Source organism: Patiria miniata, unplaced genomic scaffold (genome assembly GCF_015706575.1).
Source record: "Patiria miniata isolate m_02_andy unplaced genomic scaffold, ASM1570657v1 HiC_scaffold_22, whole genome shotgun sequence".
NCBI lineage: Eukaryota > Metazoa > Echinodermata > Asteroidea > Valvatida > Asterinidae > Patiria > Patiria miniata.
The window spans coordinates 6,509,580-6,527,022 of record NW_024037061.1 but is presented as its reverse complement, the minus strand read 5'-3'; the positions used below and the strand labels follow the sequence as shown (position 1 = coordinate 6,527,022).

Below are 17,443 nucleotides of genomic sequence, written 5' to 3'. Positions count from 1 at the left end.
TGAAAAACAAATTTACTGGAGCAGGATTTGAACCTGCAACCTCCGGATTACCGTTCCGATGCTCTACCAACTGAACTATCCAGCCCTATGTTAGACTTCCCAATTTTGTTAATGTCTTTGTTCAAGGGGTGCTAAAAAGTGGAAACAGAAACACTATATCATCAAAAAAATCTGGACTATTATTAAGGTTTCTTTGGTTGATTGAGTCTTTGACAGAAAGTGTACGAGTGAAAGCACAACCTTCAAATGCTTGATGTTAACTATTCACTGTGACCAACTTCAGATAATTTCTGTAGAATGCATTATACTCTGCCATAAGGAATGTACTGATGGATTTCCCATGTTATTTTTTTCCAGGCGTTCCCAGGCCTATAGGAATCATCTATAGTTATCTAGATGACACACATTAAGACAGCTGTTAGGATAAACACATCCCCATTAGATACATGATAAAAAGCCTCCTACCATTGATAACTATAACTCCAAGCTAGATTGACATAGTTGGGGACCTGACTTTCCCAAATTCTTTGATCTTTAATTATCAAGGGCAGAAATAACAGCAAATGAGCTATCCAGCCATACATGTACATGTACATGTATGTTGCCTGGTTTTCCAATTTGTCAATTGATATCTTTGTTCAGATGCGCCAGTCAGAAGCCATACAAGCCACAGATCACACCCAAAGTCTTGATGCCAGCAACATGCAGAAGTTGAACGTTTAAATCCCACTGCAGTCCATTTTATTTGTTCAACTAAACAATTACTATGTATTATTGGATGGTGCAAGACACAAAAATTGCATGGACAAAAGTGACCTAGTGTACCGGTACATGAAGAACATTTTTTAAAATTGAGTGCTACTTTGAATGATGTTCAGACAGGAAGTATTCAAAATAGGGAAATAATTTTCAAACTTAATTTTATAGAATGCTAGACATGCATCTATGCTTTAACATTTGAAATACCCAATGTGTGCGTATGCCATTATTAAAACCTGTTGTACAATGTAATAGAAGCCTGATGTGTCTACGGTAAGAATCTTCCCATGTATCGCCACACATTAAGATGACTGCAGTGATACAAACGGCATGACAACATACCAGTACATAGGACTGAACAAGGGTAGTATGAAATACCAAACATTGTTAACCTTAATGCATAGACCAATGGTGAAAAGTAAAAGGCTATACATGGCTATGTACCGTACAAGTACATTCATGTACATGTGTTGTGTATATGAATGAAATGTATAATAACTTTGGAAAATGTTCCTTGTCAAGTGCCAGAGTTGTAACCGAGTCATATTTTTCCAAGTCAAGTCAAGTCCCAAGTCAAAGTTTAAAGAGTCAAGTTAAGTCCCAAGTCAAAGTTTAAAGAGTCAAATCAAGTCAAGTCCCAAGTCAAATTTTCACAAGTCAAGTCAAGTTTCAAGTCAATTTTGTTCAAGTCAAGTCAATTTTTGAAAGTAATTAACATGACATTATGTACCCTTTCCTGATGGGTCCGACGCCTCATAATGCTGACGCCTCGTACGCTTCATTTTTCCGATGTCGGACTTATGAGGCGTCGGACTTATGTGGCGTCGGACCTATGAGGCAGAATAAATAATTGTATGCCTCATAAGTCCAATGCCTCATAAGTCCGAAATTTCGGACTTATGAGATGAGATGTCGGACCTATGAGGGGTCGGACTTATGATACAGCCCCGCTGAGATGGGGATGGGGTTTATCAAAGCGTGCATCATGTAAGGAACATTTTAAAATAAATTTCCTACTTTTCAAACGTTCTCTCTAAAACACCTTATTTGCATACCATAACATAACACACGCATAGTACACGTGTGCAGCTCAGGATGCCCAGCTCGCGTGCTGGTCGCTATGCAGGCTAGCTAGTTAGGCTATGGTATCGGCACCCTTTTCAACCGATTCTGCCGATGCGCACGCCCAGAAGGTTTTTTTTGGGTAATTTGAAGAAAAGTGTTAATGTCAGCAAGTCAAATTTAATCAAGTCAAGTCACAAGTCATTTTTTCCCAAGTCAAGTCAAGTCACATCTCAAGTAAAAAAATAGCGACTCGAGTCAGACTCGAGTCATGCAAGATTCACAGTATATATATTGAAATTGCACAAGAAAAAAGACATATAAGTTGAAATATTCTCAAGAAACCAGCTCAACCCAACAGATTCTTATCAAAGCAAAGATCGAAGCATAGCTGCCAGAATCCAAAATTTACCGTGGGAAAAAGCACAACTAAGCTTAATATGATCCAATTAAACAGTCCAATAAAAAAACATTACGATATTTCAACCTTCCTACATGTGGTCTTATCAAACATATTTAACTTTTAACTTAAAATTATAACATCCTTTGTGGAGCCTCCAAAACACTGGAGCTTTGTGATGGTAAATTAACACAGAATTAAACATTGATAGTTGCAAGGTAACAAAATTTCAACTGGAGTATTAATTAAATTGTCATGTTTAATGTATAGGTACATGTACATGTACCAGTACATACATCACAGTTACAATTCTAGTAATCTGATAAATTGCTCTGCCCCCCCCCCCCACACTCTCCTCGTCATATAGCTCCGCCTCTTTACTGGTGATTTTAATCTACATGTCAATTAAACACACTTTCTCCTCCAAGCATTTATTAATATCTTCCTGTGGAATGCCAACATAACGTTAGCCACTGCAGGATACATGGAGGCCAACAATCCACCCTGCTGCAAGGAACATAGAATTTCATTAAATGGATTTATGACCAGTAATTATAAAACCTGTCATCAATTTAATGATCATTAACTCTGATTGAAGTCGAATGTTGATCTAAGCTGATAACTTAACATTCCTGATAAAATTACAGATGTTTTGGGCCGTGTCTATTATCAACACAAATTGTTAAAACTACATAACTGAACAGATGATTGATAGCTAAATTAAAGGCCTTCAATAGTTTATCTCTTAAATAAATTAACTTTTCTTTTATTTAAAACACCTCAGAATCTCTTTAGAAAAGCTTTACAGTGCATGAGGAACAATTACAGATAACAGAACTTACTTTTTGGTTGGTTGCTTTACATACACTGTATCAAACTTCGATACAAATGAAGTATGTACATGTGCATGATGAACATGTACATCTTTGAATCTTGCAGTGCCACCCCCACTAATGAGTAAAATAACTGAAAGCTCTCAAAGCACCAAAAAAAACCCCAAAAAGCCAAGCAAAACTGACCAACAAACAAGCCGATAGGAGGGGAGGTAGCACAGGCAGACACCTCTGGACAAGCATGCAAGAAAGCAGGCAAGGATCAACATATAAAAAAACGAGGTTCAAAATGGCTTGGGGCTTGGGGTAGGGGAAAAGCAAATATAAGCATAAACTAAAACAGAGATCAAATAGCACAAGAAATCACCCTAAAATGTTAAATCAAATTTTTAAAAAATCATCAAAAAAAAACCCACAAGGAATAAATCACATTTAATTTATGTCCTGACAACAAACAACGCACCCAATTAAACTTTACGCCCACTTGGCCAAACTGGCCTCTCTACATGCTCTATGTATTTACACAACCCCTCCAGCATAAGAGGTGTCTGGAATATTATCGCTATCCAATACACAAATCTAAGAGCAAAATATCCTAGATATCTCCAAACACACAATATTAACACAATTATGCCAGGTAAGTAAATACTTTACTGGTCCGTGGGGTAGCCAATTTTGAAACTAGTTTATAGTTGTGTGTGAATTACTATCAATGTTAGATGACTTAGATCTAATCATGCATCTAAAAATTCATGTCACGGCCACAACTAATATTAATAAAGCACCAATAGGCCTATAATTACTAATCAACTATATAATTTTCCCCCATAGTTAATTGTTATTGCTATAATTTACAATGGCCCTGTCGGTACTCATTTTTAACACAATTGTCTAATTATAGGGTGGAAAGTACATGTAATACTTGTAGTACTCAAATGTTAATGAAGGCTCAATAATTAATTATCATGAAAAACTTGTTTTGTTGTGAATGTGTAAAAAGTCATTTTCTTTAAAAATGAGCAAACGTGCTTCATAAAGAAGTTAAGTCACTTTGCACAATGTAGGTTACTCCATAGCCTATACAGTCTCCATTACAATTTGTAACAGTGCGAAGAAGCTAAATGTACAACACATGATAAATTTAAGAACTATTCAGCTCTCAAATTCCACATCCGAGAGAAAATTGACCAAAGAAAACAAAAAACTAACCAAACTCACCTTCTGTGTGCAAAGTGAGTATTAGATTGCAAGTATTCCTCCCAGCTATACTCCTTACATGTATATCATGTCACAAGTACGGAGCGATGCCCAAGCTATCTACACAAGTTTCCAGGTCGGAGATCTGCGTGTATTAATAAGTCCATGCGACCCTGGCTGATTGTCCCAACAGATTACAAGCCAGAGAACTACCCCAAGTCAACTTCTATGAGATTCCTAGCCAATTCTGGTATATAAATACCGCCAAACGGGGGAACCCAGCCCTATCGACCAACCCCTGTGGACAGGCAGCATAGGAGAGTTGGCAGCACACTGTGTAAAGTGTGGCCTGTGATGAGCATTTGTGCGTTGAGAGACCACAAGGGGGAGCTCACCCTATTTCCAATAATAATTTCTACAGATCATAAATATGATTCGATTGTTTATCTTCCAGGTGTCCAGTGGACTATTTTATGAGAGATTGTTTATCGAGAGTGGAGTTTTAAAGGGCACAATTCATCTCTTCCTGTGGATTTTATTATAAATTTCAGGCTTTTGAAATTGAGCACCCCTTTTCTCCCCAGAGATTTGACTAAATATATTTAATTTTTTTAAAAGCCAGACATACATGTACATGTAGTACAACATGTAACAGTGAAAAAAAAAGAACAGCAAATACTACGAGAAAGTTTCAAGAATATTTCAAAATACAACTTTTGCACTTTGTCTACATGTAAGATGCTCTACAAATCAAGTTCTATATTTCCAGTGAAGGTTACGAATAACACATGGTGGACAACCCCCTAAAATGTATCAAGCAAAACGTAACTCCATTAGTTTTTAGCAAGCACCAATGAATTTTCTAGCATTTAGACAAATCAATATCAGTTTGTGATTATACCATGAAATAACTAGGCAAAAAAGGCAGCAGAATTTCAGAAACTACAAACAATTTCCAAAGATTTGTCAAAACAGGGTCTTCCATGCTTCATTCAACTTGTCAATTTTGTATTTACCCTGCCTTTTTTTCACCTCTTAACCACGCCTGTCAAAAACTTTGCAGAAATTGCTTTGACTGCATTTGCTGGTCAAAGTACTGTAAGAAGACCAGCTGCATGGAACAGTAAACAAATGAATGGCAATAACTACAGATTAATGGACAGTCACAAGGCAAGAAATGAACATTAAATCTAAACTCTGCCACCTCGCTGCACATCAAGTTTGCAGGGGGGATTTTCATTTCCTTCAGGCAAATCATAGAAAAGAAAAGTATTCAGAATAAATTTAATTCAACTTAAAGCCCGGTCAAAAAAAAGAGGCAATTTAATAAAATTATATAAACACTATATTTTTCATGCAAATTATAACTTTGGTATTTGGTATTTTAATGAAACTCCATCAAAAGTCATGCACATTTGTTGTGTTGTGTAAAAGAGAATTATCACTTGACAAAACTGACTTTTAAAAAAGTTTTGGGGGGTTGATGCTTTGCTCAAAAGTCTGTTTGAAATCCACACATCCAATCAATTTACACCCATTATATCTTTTCATAGATGGATAGGCTTTTGATGATGCACCTGTTTTGGACTGTTAATCAATCCTCAGAGGTCAATGTTACCGTGACCTCATTACAGCGCCCTCATTTGACGGGCGCACCTGTCTGGGCTAGTAATATGCCAAGGTGCATGATGGTCAATGATGCCTCTATCCTTTTATCTTAGACTTCTCTGGAATTTGGGTTGATGCTCAGAGAGTAGTCTGGGGTATTTATGGATACCTTACATGTAATAGGCCAAGGGTGAGATGTACATGGATGTTTAGGTACACATGTAAAGTGTACAAACCGGTATATGTAACGTATGCTTATGTTATGAAAAGTTGAGTTTATCATTTGAGAAATTTCAAAAGTTGATCACATTTACAGAATAAAATTCTGCTGTAATTGAGACAAATCCTGCATTGCCCAAATGATGCATTAGCTACACTGTATTAGAACAGTCTTACAGATATTACAGAATTAATGTTAAAAAAAAAAAATTCAGAAAAGAATTCAGAATCTTCCTATTTAGTGTCTATAAATAATTGTGTATGTAATAAAACTCTAATTATCCATACCCCATTAGCCTAATAATTACAAACTTGAACAGTAAACTCCATCAAAGCACAGCAAATTGCATTTTAACAAATTGGCATAGGATTTTAACACACCAGATGTACCAATGACGTCAATAGGACCGTGCAACGTGTCAGAGGAGATACCATTGTCTTAACAAGCTGGTGGTATGGGATAGTTTCCCAACAGCCTTGGTTAAGGGATGGAAGGAACCGAGGTGAGAAGACAATTAACTTGCAATGACCTCTATGGAATGGACTGTGAAGTATCAATGTGATATCACGTAGGCACGGTAAGAGGGGGATTTAGCTGGAAAATGTGATCTACCGATGTTTCTGGAAGCCTTCCAACCGGGTGGTATTTTGATACCGCTCATGAAATTAAGGCAAATTGAATCGTGGCTGTGCATATGACTGAAAAGAAGCATGAAAGTCAACTGCAAACAAGTTACTGTATGGAATAGGCAAATGTACATTGTACATGTAAGGCTATCTGGCAATTTGCCAGCTAAGTTAGCCTTCAATAAAAAAAACAACCTGTTCCTGAAGAACAAGAAACAAACTATTAAAATATATTGTCTCATTAATTGTTTCCTGTATATAGTCCAATTGCAAATATCGTTCAACATTGATTAAATATGGCTTTTATCCATAAATACATAAAATATCCGTCCAAGGGTCCCAGGTGTGCTGTCTGATTGATAGACACCTCCACCAACCAACAGCCAATTGGCTATTCAGTTTAAATTGACACCATTCAGACACTGTGTAGTAATTAATCTTCAACCTATTTCTGCATTCCTGCATTTGTGTGGCTTGGGTTGGGGTTGGGGTGTGAAGTTAAGCTAGAGCTAGCCAATGATATGACTAATGAAACCATGCTTATGATAAATTTTTGGGGGGAAAAGTATATCAGAGGGCTTTGTAGATACTGCAACCAATTTCATATGGAGTTGTAAGCATACATTTTCTCAGCACACATTTGTTTAGCTTAAACATTTAACCAGCCAAAATGACAAACATTCAATGTATATTGCATTATAAGTCTCAGCTTGGCAGATGTATTTGCTAAAGCAAGCTGTTTTGGAAGTTCCATGAAACTGACAGGGTTGAAAACCCTGTTGAAATGTCTTTTCAACTGCTCATGATTAAAACCTGAAACAATATGTGGCTGCAGAAAAGAGTGTTTCCTGCAGGACATTGACAAAGTACATTTGTTGCTTTGCAAGTTTGTTTGTTTGGAATCATGCCAATTCCACATTCTCAACTAACAGATCCAATTTGTGAGAAAGAAGTGATCTAATGATCACAGTCTCATCCACATTCTGGAGTACAATCGCAGATACTTGACCCAATGGTCATACCATCATGATGTGTATTCAAATTGAAGTATACTTTGCTTAAACTAAAAGTCGGGAAGGTTAAATTAAAAAAGAAAAGTGAAATTAAAATAGTAATTAAATAGTTTCTTTACAGAAGATGTTTAACACTGTTTCTCGATGATCTTCCACAAAGCCACATGTCAAGATGACAAATATCTACACACAACCAGAATCTGAGAGAAATCTTAAATGTCCCGAAGAATATAAACAGTTTCCGGAAAAGAACAGCCTTAAGAATACTCCTACCGATAATGTCCAAGAAAAATAGATGTTGCAGCAAAATACAAGACAGCCATTTCATGTATCACAAGCATGGGAACTTCTGTGCCTGTCCTCACTCCAGACCCTTTCCATAAAATGAAACATTACAGCCCAAAAAATCAGTCAAACAGTATGCCCTTACTACATCCCCCAATGGCTGCGCATGTATAAACATTGAAAATAATACACATGAACACAAGCATCTTCTTAACAGTGAAACATCTAACACTGACAGTGAATATTAACTTATTTACTGGTCATTTTTCATTCCTTTGTTTGATTGGATTTGATAACTTCTGGTGAAACAAATTTACAGCTTTCCTAAGCATAATAAATAGTTGTACATGTATCCCTTGAATGGGCTGCTCACAATTACAGGAAACCAAAATGGATGGCTGGTAACATTCAGATTTTTAGTTTACTCCAGTTTTATTTTGTACATCTAGCACTGCATTCATATTTCAGTTTTTAATCTACTGGAAAAGAATCACCATCTTGATTCAAAACATCAGAGATGCTGTCCTTCACCCCCTCTGGAATGCCATCAGCCAGACACAGCACCAGCACTGAACATAACTTGAACAGCCAGGGATCCCATGCATGCTTGCTGGAGTGACACCCATATAAGGGAACAGCCAATGTGCCAGTACTTTAGGCCATGGCTACATAAACACAGCACAAGGAGACTTCACACTGATACTGCTTCTACTTTGAAATTATTCATTTCATCATGATCTGCTTCTCTTTGAAATTATTCATTTCATCATGATCTGCTAAGCGCAAAAGGTCACTCAGCATAGTGACAGATTTGCTCAGCGAAAAACAAAAAGCCAGGCATGATGTCATGCCATTGATTGTGAAAGTGATGTCCTTCTTGAACAACATCAATCTGCACATAATAACTACACTGTGCATTAAAGATTTACTGTCTGTGTTATTATTTTAGTTTCAGCTCAAAATCGATTAATTTTCTAATTGCTAATTTATAAAGCAATTTTTTCTAATTGCTGAAGGAAAAAATGCTCACAGTTTAGTTATGGACTAATTACTTAATAATTTATAATTTTTTGGGGGGACCAACAATTGAATTTAGGGACATCTTTACTGCATTGGAGGCACCCAACAAAAAGCCCTTCTTTAGCGAGTGGCAGACCAAAAAAATAGAAGTTAAGTAAGTTGTTTTCATATAATAAAACAAATTGAAAGTTCATTTGGGAAAAAAATACTTGAAATGGTTGAAATAGCACAGACAGATTATCATTAACACTACGAGAATTAATTTGGAACACTGATACCATTTGAAGTTGAGTTTCCGTGCTCTTCAAAAATTCCAGTTTTTTCTATTAACAAATTTTCAACTTGTAGGTTTCATTTCAACCAAACAAACTCTTTTCCCTCCTTTTGTGGTCTGCAAACCTCTAAAATTAATTTTTTTCTTTTTGTTTTGAGCACAAACAGATCCGGTTTGCGAGCAGACTGGCTCCAGGTATGTACATTATCGATTCTGATTGTGGGGCAGGAACCAGCCTACCCCGCGAGAGCAGAATTATTGTGTGGCAGCCAATAATTCAAAACAAAGTAATAAGTCAATAACTAAACATGGGCCGATGTTTTTTTCAGTCGATAACTCATTCAAAAGCGAATAACTTTGTATTGCTAGAAAAATGGCAATTTAGAAAAGGAATCTATATTGTTTGATAAAACTTGAAAAAAGCATGGGTTATGCAGTCTAGGTTATGTCATTACCTTGTATGATGATACCCCTCTTCATTGCATCTGATGAAGTAGTTGTAGCTATGAAAGCTTATGCACACTTTCATTCTAGTTAGTCATTTAAGGTGCTACCTTACTTTTATAAATTTGATTTTGCCTGACTAACACGGCTGCTCACCACTACTAGTGGTAGATTATGTGATTATTATAAAAAGTGCAGGTAATTTGGGGCCAAATCTGAGAGAAAATGCAGTGTGAAAGCCAATAATTTCATTAGCCTCAAGGTTTGCTGTGTGGTCAACATGCACAATGTATTGCATGACTTCACGCAGACCAAAAAAAAAAAGGATGTTGCCCTTATAGGTATAAGGGCAACATCATTTTTTTCAGAGTAATAACACCTATCTTTGGTGTGGGATAAACACTTGCTGAAATGGTGTCATTAGGAAGATGTGATAAATGTGATACCTTGCTGTCCAATCAGAATTTTGCTCACATCATAAAAGAGTCAGACGTCTTACCTCAACTTTGATGTTCTTGTACCCTGATGTCTGCAACTCCAGGGATAACTCCTTCCCAAGTGGCACCTCAACTCTTGTGGATTTCATGTCCTTGGCTCCATAAGGAGAAGACACGGATATCTTGGAAGAGCTTGATGTTGGGGTTTCAAACTTGGATGTGGCAAGTTTAGAAGAAGGCACATTTTGAGATATAGAGGAAGACTTGTCGGTGACCCTGGAGCTGCTTGGAGTGGAGGCTAGTGATGGGTTGTGGATCTTACCAAACTGAAAGGGCTTCTGGCTGACCGGGGTCACAAAGGCTTTCTGTCCTATGGATCGTTTTGGGGAGGAGGGGGCGGAGCCAGTAGGACTATGAGAGGGGGTTGTGCCACAGCTACTGCCACTACAGCTGCCACCAAATTTGCTGGCGGCTTCGCTGACTTTACCTTGAGTACCTGAGAAAAAGAAGGGAAAAAAAGAACTTTTTGATGATTAAAACTATCTTTGCTTCAAGGGGATGAGAGCTGATCTTGACTTGTGAGAATGAGGGATGTAGAAGAGTAGAGTTTGAGCACAGATGCACACACAACTTGAAACCTTTACAAGAGTTCTTTTGATGTTTCAAGTCTTACAAAAATCCAAACAGTCAGTTCTGAAGATAATGCTAAAAAACCAACTCACCTCTTAAAGCTCTATCCTTGACTTTGATCTCCTTCTGGCTGGACGTTTCACTTTCAAAGAATTTACTCTTTAAAGTGTCCAGCTTGGATCCGGATGGAGTCGTCAAGCCAGAGAATTTCCCTTTGGTGGTTTCAGTGGTGGGTGTGCTGAACTTTGACATCCGTGAGCTCATGGAACTTACGTCTTTGGCCGCCCTCCCGTTCTTATCCTGTCTTGAAGTTGAAGGAGTGGACGTAGTAAACCGGTCCCCTGGTTTGGCTTTGGCCGAGTCGGTGGTTGGAGTGGTAAACTTGGACATTCTTGCACCAAGGGCGCTTTCCTTTTTATTCTTCTCATTCTCCTTATGGGTTGAGTCAATCTTGGACGGAGTCGGAACAATGGACGTGTTTGGTTTGGTTTTACCAGAGTCTTGGGTCACTGAGTATTTGGAAACAGGTTTAATACTGATGTCATTGTTATTCTTCTCTTTTGGTAGATGCAGCGAGATGCTGGAAGACTTGGACGGTGTGATGATTTCAGGTTTTTTTGGTACACCTGAAAACCAGGAGGTCGTTGACCTCAAGGGGGTGCTCTTGTTTTCCTTGTTCTCAGTCTCACTTTGCTTGAGCAATGATGTTTCGTTTTTCTTCTCGTGAACATCTGCTTTTTGATACCTATCATATGCTTTGTTGGAGTCCAGATTCTTGGAGGTTTCAGGCTTTTCTTTGATTGAGAGAGATTCTGTTTTATTGCTGGAGGAATCCACTTTCTCGAACTGATCATCAAGCTTGGATGTTGTTTTGACTCCAAAGTCCAAATTTGGCTTCTTTGGTTCTTCATCAGTTGGTGATATTCTCAGTTCTGGTTTACAGAAAGACACATCTGTGAAGGAAAGCAGGCAGAATATATGATCAAATATACTTTCTTAACCCCATCCTCCAAAACCTTGGGGCAGATTGAAACCTTGAACGCAGAACAGAAGTTCTTTTCCATAATTACATACTTGTACAGTATATATAATTTTACATTGCCCTGATTACAGAAGAAACTGTTTCCTCGATAGAGGGAGCTGTTGCAAAACTATTCATCCGGCCAAGTGGCATTTACAGGCATCCGTAGTTATATGTGATGACAGGTTGCATTTAGTAATGACACCACATACCAATGATACCCAGCTGTCTGTCAGATTGAAATAACACGTACAGGCAATCTTTGAGCCATGATGTCATGTCATGAATATTCATATCCTAGGGAGATGAATGAAAAGTCCATCCTTCTAACATAGTTTCCAAATAGAGGGCTCCCTTCAAGTTATTTGGGAAATTTAAAAAGAAACAAATACTCCACTGACATCATAAACATAATGAAAATATTTTACGTGAGAACCACCAAGTTGGAAGGCAATGTACTTGAAATATGATGGTTGGGCTAACATCATGCAGTTTCTTAATGATAAGAAAACATCCCAACGGGATAAAACAGGTAAAAGTTTTGAACATTGAGTACCGGTACATTTGTTTAAATCAACAGAGGGCGCTATTTAAATTCAATGCCGGAAAGTGAGAGTCTTAACTATTTGAAACTATTTTGTCAACAGAGGGAGCTATTTGAGTCATGCCACAGAAACAGAATACACCCAGACCAACTCTGACGTCACTCGGGACACTGAGACATGCAAAAATGTGCACCGTCACCAATAGATTAATCCTTAAGGAATACATTTGGATTCCCGAGCCAAAACATACAATGCTTGCTGATATGCATGTACTTTAAGATGATTTTCAACAAGAAGCCAAAAATATCTGAAGCCACTTTTAATAGTTTTGGCACGATCTTCCCTTCAAGGTGTCACAGGATTAGGAGCAGTATAAATCTCCTTGTAAATGTTGATTCACACTTTATACAAATGTCAAGCAAATTTGCAAACACTCAGTGCGACAACTTGCAGATGACACACAAATTTGCGTTTCACACTGAATATTCATGAACCGGCCGTATAGCAGCATGATTGTGTTTACTGACATTGTTTTGAGTATTAATGTTGTATGGCACAATGTTCACAACATTCTGCAATTCTGTTTCAATGGAATTCCTTCAAAGCTCCCAATTCTCAGAAATTCATGCAAAACTAAATTTGAACAAAAATAATTCCCAACATGTACAAAGCGGGATACGTTTGAAGCAAACATACACTACACATACAATACAATACTTTACATTACAATACATGTACATCAATTTGCAATCAAAGGAGCACATCGATATACAAAAATACGGCAAGAACTAACATACTTTTACAAATACTGTACAACTAATCAACTACAATTTCAACAACTTTTATACAGGATGCAAACAAAACAACATTAAAGACATTCTTTTCTTGGACTAAGGGGCGACTATCATGCAGGGATTTCATCATCTTTTCCCACTTGATATGAGGGTTTTGCTATTGAGATTTTGGCAGTAAGTACCCACATATATAACATTACGACAACCAACACTAAAAGTACAACTAAAAAGTGACTGAAAACTCCATGTAGTAAAAGGTGAACTTCAATGTCCTTTTATTGGGACTTAAAAAAATGAAAAATGAAAAGCACACAGCAAAAATATCAACTTGTCCAAACTATCCATCATTAATAACTTACAAGTGTATATTATGTTAGGCAAATTTCAAAGGCACACAATAACAATTTTTGTCCTGTACATTTTCATAAAAACAAATTGAATTTATTTCTACTATTGCATCTCCTTTCCAGGAGCAAAGCAGTTTACAAATAATAAATACGGCTCTAATCTTCTTGCGTATGAGGTATTTTAAGCTACATCAACAAAACCTTTTCATGGCAAGATCTGTTTGATTGGCCTATATTCTACTCTGAATACAACACTGAATATTGCATTTTCATTTAGTTTCATTGCCTGAAATAAATACCGTTTACAGACAACTTGAACAGATTAAATTTACAAATGCCCTAAAACCTCACCCCTTCCAACCCCATCAATAGACAAGCCCTGATCAGCAGATCATATAGTGTACCCACAATCCCTAGCAGCCATAACAAATACTAACTGCATGTAGTTGTTGACCTGTTCACAAAAGAAAACATCAAACCTTTTATGCATCTATATGTACAAAGAAAAAAATCAATCACTTTGTACTTTTCATGCAGCTAAAAAGCTAGAAATAGCCATAATTAACATGATAATTTTGTCACTTGAGTTTTGCTCAATCTTATAATACATGTACTTCAATAATAATACAAATCTAGGACTCCAAAAAAATTAAAAATAAATAGGGCTTTGAGTCCAGCCTGAAAAACTCAGTGCATTTCAGAATAACTCAATTTCTTTTTATATTTGAGAGAAATACTTCAAAATCGAAGGACAAACATTGGGTAGCACCATGAAAAATATCTCTTAAGCAGCAGAAATTTGTTTACGAAAACAAGAAAAGGTTACAGCTCTCTGTTTCATTCAAAAATCTCTGCTCTTTTTGTTCGTCCAGGAGATGTCATCAAAATTTACAGTACAAAGTATTGATCAGCTGGATTCCAAATATTATAGAATTGCATAGCACTTCTCAAATCAACAGATTCACTTTGTATCAACAATATTTAGTCTTTGTGTGATTAACAAGTATCAGGCTCAGATCGATTTGATTTATTATTGGCTTTAAACTGAGCTTAATGATGGAAAACAATTATGTACATAGAGCTGCAGTAGCAAGATATTATGTAATGGAGCAAGTACATGCAGCTGGGGAAATAAATGGGTACACTTTATTTTCAAGTTAACTATCTGTACCTTCACTAGTTTGCCAATGCTAGCATGGGGAGTTACAATGTATGTCCTAGAAAAATTATGCATCTGGATCACGGAAAATCAATCTTCAAAATACAAAAATTGTTTGAAGTTCTTGAGTTTAACAAGTATTTTGTAAACATATGCGTAGCTTTTACTTGACTTGATCGCTTATGTTTTCATCTGATTAACATGGTGATGAGTTATGACTGCAGTTTAAAACATCCAATTTAATTTCAGTAAAAACGTTAACAGGCAACTTGCAGCGGGTTGTAAGTCTTCAAAGTAGATTCGCCGTTACTGTCCATGTAGTCTAGACTGGGAGAAAATTCATCCTAATTATCCAACACATAAGATTCTTCAGGAAAACCACTTTACGTCGACACTTTCCAGCATCGGTGGGAACTATCCCTACCCCTTCCCCCACCCCCCCCCCCACCCCCCCCCCCCCCCCCCCCCAAAAAAACCCACCAAGACTGCAAAAGATACACTCCTGCCACTAAATATATGGGACTTGATTTTACTTTACAGACTGTGCAACTACATAGTTTCTGCAAAGTAAATTTTTGGGGAAGGATTCAAAAGATTTCCTACAGTAGCAAGAATGGCCTGGGCTGTTAACGTTAATCTATAAGCAAGTAGTACTTTACTTGATATAAGTCAAGCTTTACAAAAACTCTTGCTTTCAACATTCAAAATACTCAAGATCTCTGTACAGTTGTTAAGAATAGATAGACCATGAGATAGAATACTCATTTCCTTAAGGGCCTGTCACATTATATGCGCTCTCATAGGAGACCTTACGGCGACCAATTTTTATTTTTATAAATTGAACAATCGCAGCAAGGACGCAAGAAAATGACAACTTTCTGTCTCAAAGAAGCTCAAGCTACGCTCATACTGTGCTCTTCCCGCGCTTACGATGCGTTCAACTCGCTCTCTATGCGCCCCTGTCAAGCCCAATTACTCGATCTAGTCGCTGCCGCTCCGCTGTCACTGCGCCCACACTACACTCTGCTCGCTGTTGATACATCCTAGTAGCTCGCGTCGCGCTCTCTATTCGACCAATATACGCTCATGTGACGTCACTTGCGCTGTATAAATACCACGACAAAACGGTCAATACACAGTCCAGTTTCAAAAAATATTATACAAGTTCATCGCAGTCAAGTTACTTTCTCATAGAGACTACATCGACTGCCTTGCGCCTATAAGCTGCCTCAATGCCACTTCAATGTCGCACGATTCACGCTCGCACAGCGTCCGAGTTGCGTCATTACGGCGCCCTGGCCAGAGCGCAGAGGTGTTGTGATTGTTTTTGAGCATGTTCAAAGACCTTTGCGCTCATCGGAGACCATTAAGACTCTCTGGCGCCCATCTGGCTACCTATGTAGTTGTCGTTGCGATCTAGTAGTTGTTGTTGCGCCCCAGCTATTTTTCAAGGACGCAGTGAGAGCGCATATAAGATCGCAGACAGTGTGACAGGGCCTTTACAATAGGTCTATCTTAGCTATGTCTAGCACTCATTCTTTCAATCATTTTCCCACGTTCATTTATGAAGAGATAACTGCATCATTCTGATTTCTCTCTCTTCAGAATGGTTCATGTTACAGCTAGTCGTACCACATCTTACAAGTCATGACCAAACATTCCATTGGGATCTGTTCTACTATACTTAGGGAAACTAAGGATTTGGGAACTAAAGGATGAAAACAAAATCGTCACATGTGGCTCTTTCTAGACCCTTCCACATTGATGTGGACAACTGCACAACATGCGTACAATGATTGGGATTGCCACATAGTGTCATGCAAAATACAGGAAGTCATGAATCCCAGGCAAGAAGAACCAGGAAAACTTGGACCGTTTTGGCAAATTATATGCGTTTAATTGATTTCTGATTTCACAGATCTTCAAAGATTTCCTGATGCTTACAAACTGCTTGCACATTTTTTACTTAAGGTTTTAAAGTTTTATTTCCAGGTTTTACTAATTTGCGACAAATCAGTGACTTTCCAGGTTTTTTCATAACCGTTCTAGAATTTTCACAAGTTTGTCCAGGATAACGAGAACATTTTCCAGGATGCTAACATATCTTTCATGGCATTCCATCAGCTTCTCAATGAATGCCAAGACTCTTTCCAGGATATTCCTGACTCTTGCTAGGATTGCCATGACTTCTCTGGATATTCCATGATGTTTCCCTGGGCTATCCATGACTATAAATAAGGCAAACCCTGTTTTCTAACACCAAGAAGATTATCGTTAGGTGTGCAAGGGACTAACCGGTGCGAGTAGAATCTGAGGATTTCTCGTCCTTTTTACCACCACCTGGGAAAAATAACGGAAGGAAAAGACAGGAAGAAAAGATATCAGAGTAGATGCAGAAGGAAAGAGAGAAAAGGATACCGAGTGATAAGGTTGGTTCGTACTCCACACCAACACAAATGCAGAGAGACATGAATACAACTGCAATGTGTGCCAGGTTTGTGAATTTGCTGTATGAATACTTCCTCAATGTGTGATTTTTTTAGTTCCTGTTTGCATAAATGTCGAGTATTAACCAGACTATAAGATGATACATTCAAAGAGCATAGAAAAGTCTCTGGACAGCCAAAGTACATCAGACATATACCAAAACCACAAAGTTTGCATCTAATACAAAACACATCTTTATTTGGGTAAATCCATGCATGCAAATTGTTCTAATGGAAACATAAAATTCTAGATGACATGGATAGCATCATCTGGGATGCACTT

The 17,443-nt window shown here is 37.6% G+C and overlaps 1 protein-coding gene across 3 annotated transcripts in view; it reads right to left on the bottom strand.

The window, feature by feature from the left end:
- LOC119730695 (smoothelin-like) overlaps nucleotides 1-17,443 on the bottom strand; it is a 76,704-nt gene that overhangs the window by 20,055 nt on the left and 39,206 nt on the right. For 2 of the 3 annotated variants that reach the window (XM_038203692.1, XM_038203694.1), the window contains exons 10-12: nucleotides 16,970-17,014; nucleotides 10,901-11,761; nucleotides 10,241-10,674 (exon numbers count right to left, since the gene is read on the bottom strand). In XM_038203692.1, coding sequence (XP_038059620.1) covers nucleotides 10,241-10,674; nucleotides 10,901-11,761; nucleotides 16,970-17,014 — 1,340 coding nt within the window. The remainder of the gene's footprint in view (nucleotides 1-10,240; nucleotides 10,675-10,900; nucleotides 11,762-16,969; nucleotides 17,015-17,443) is intronic. The other variant, XM_038203693.1, reaches the window with a different exon arrangement.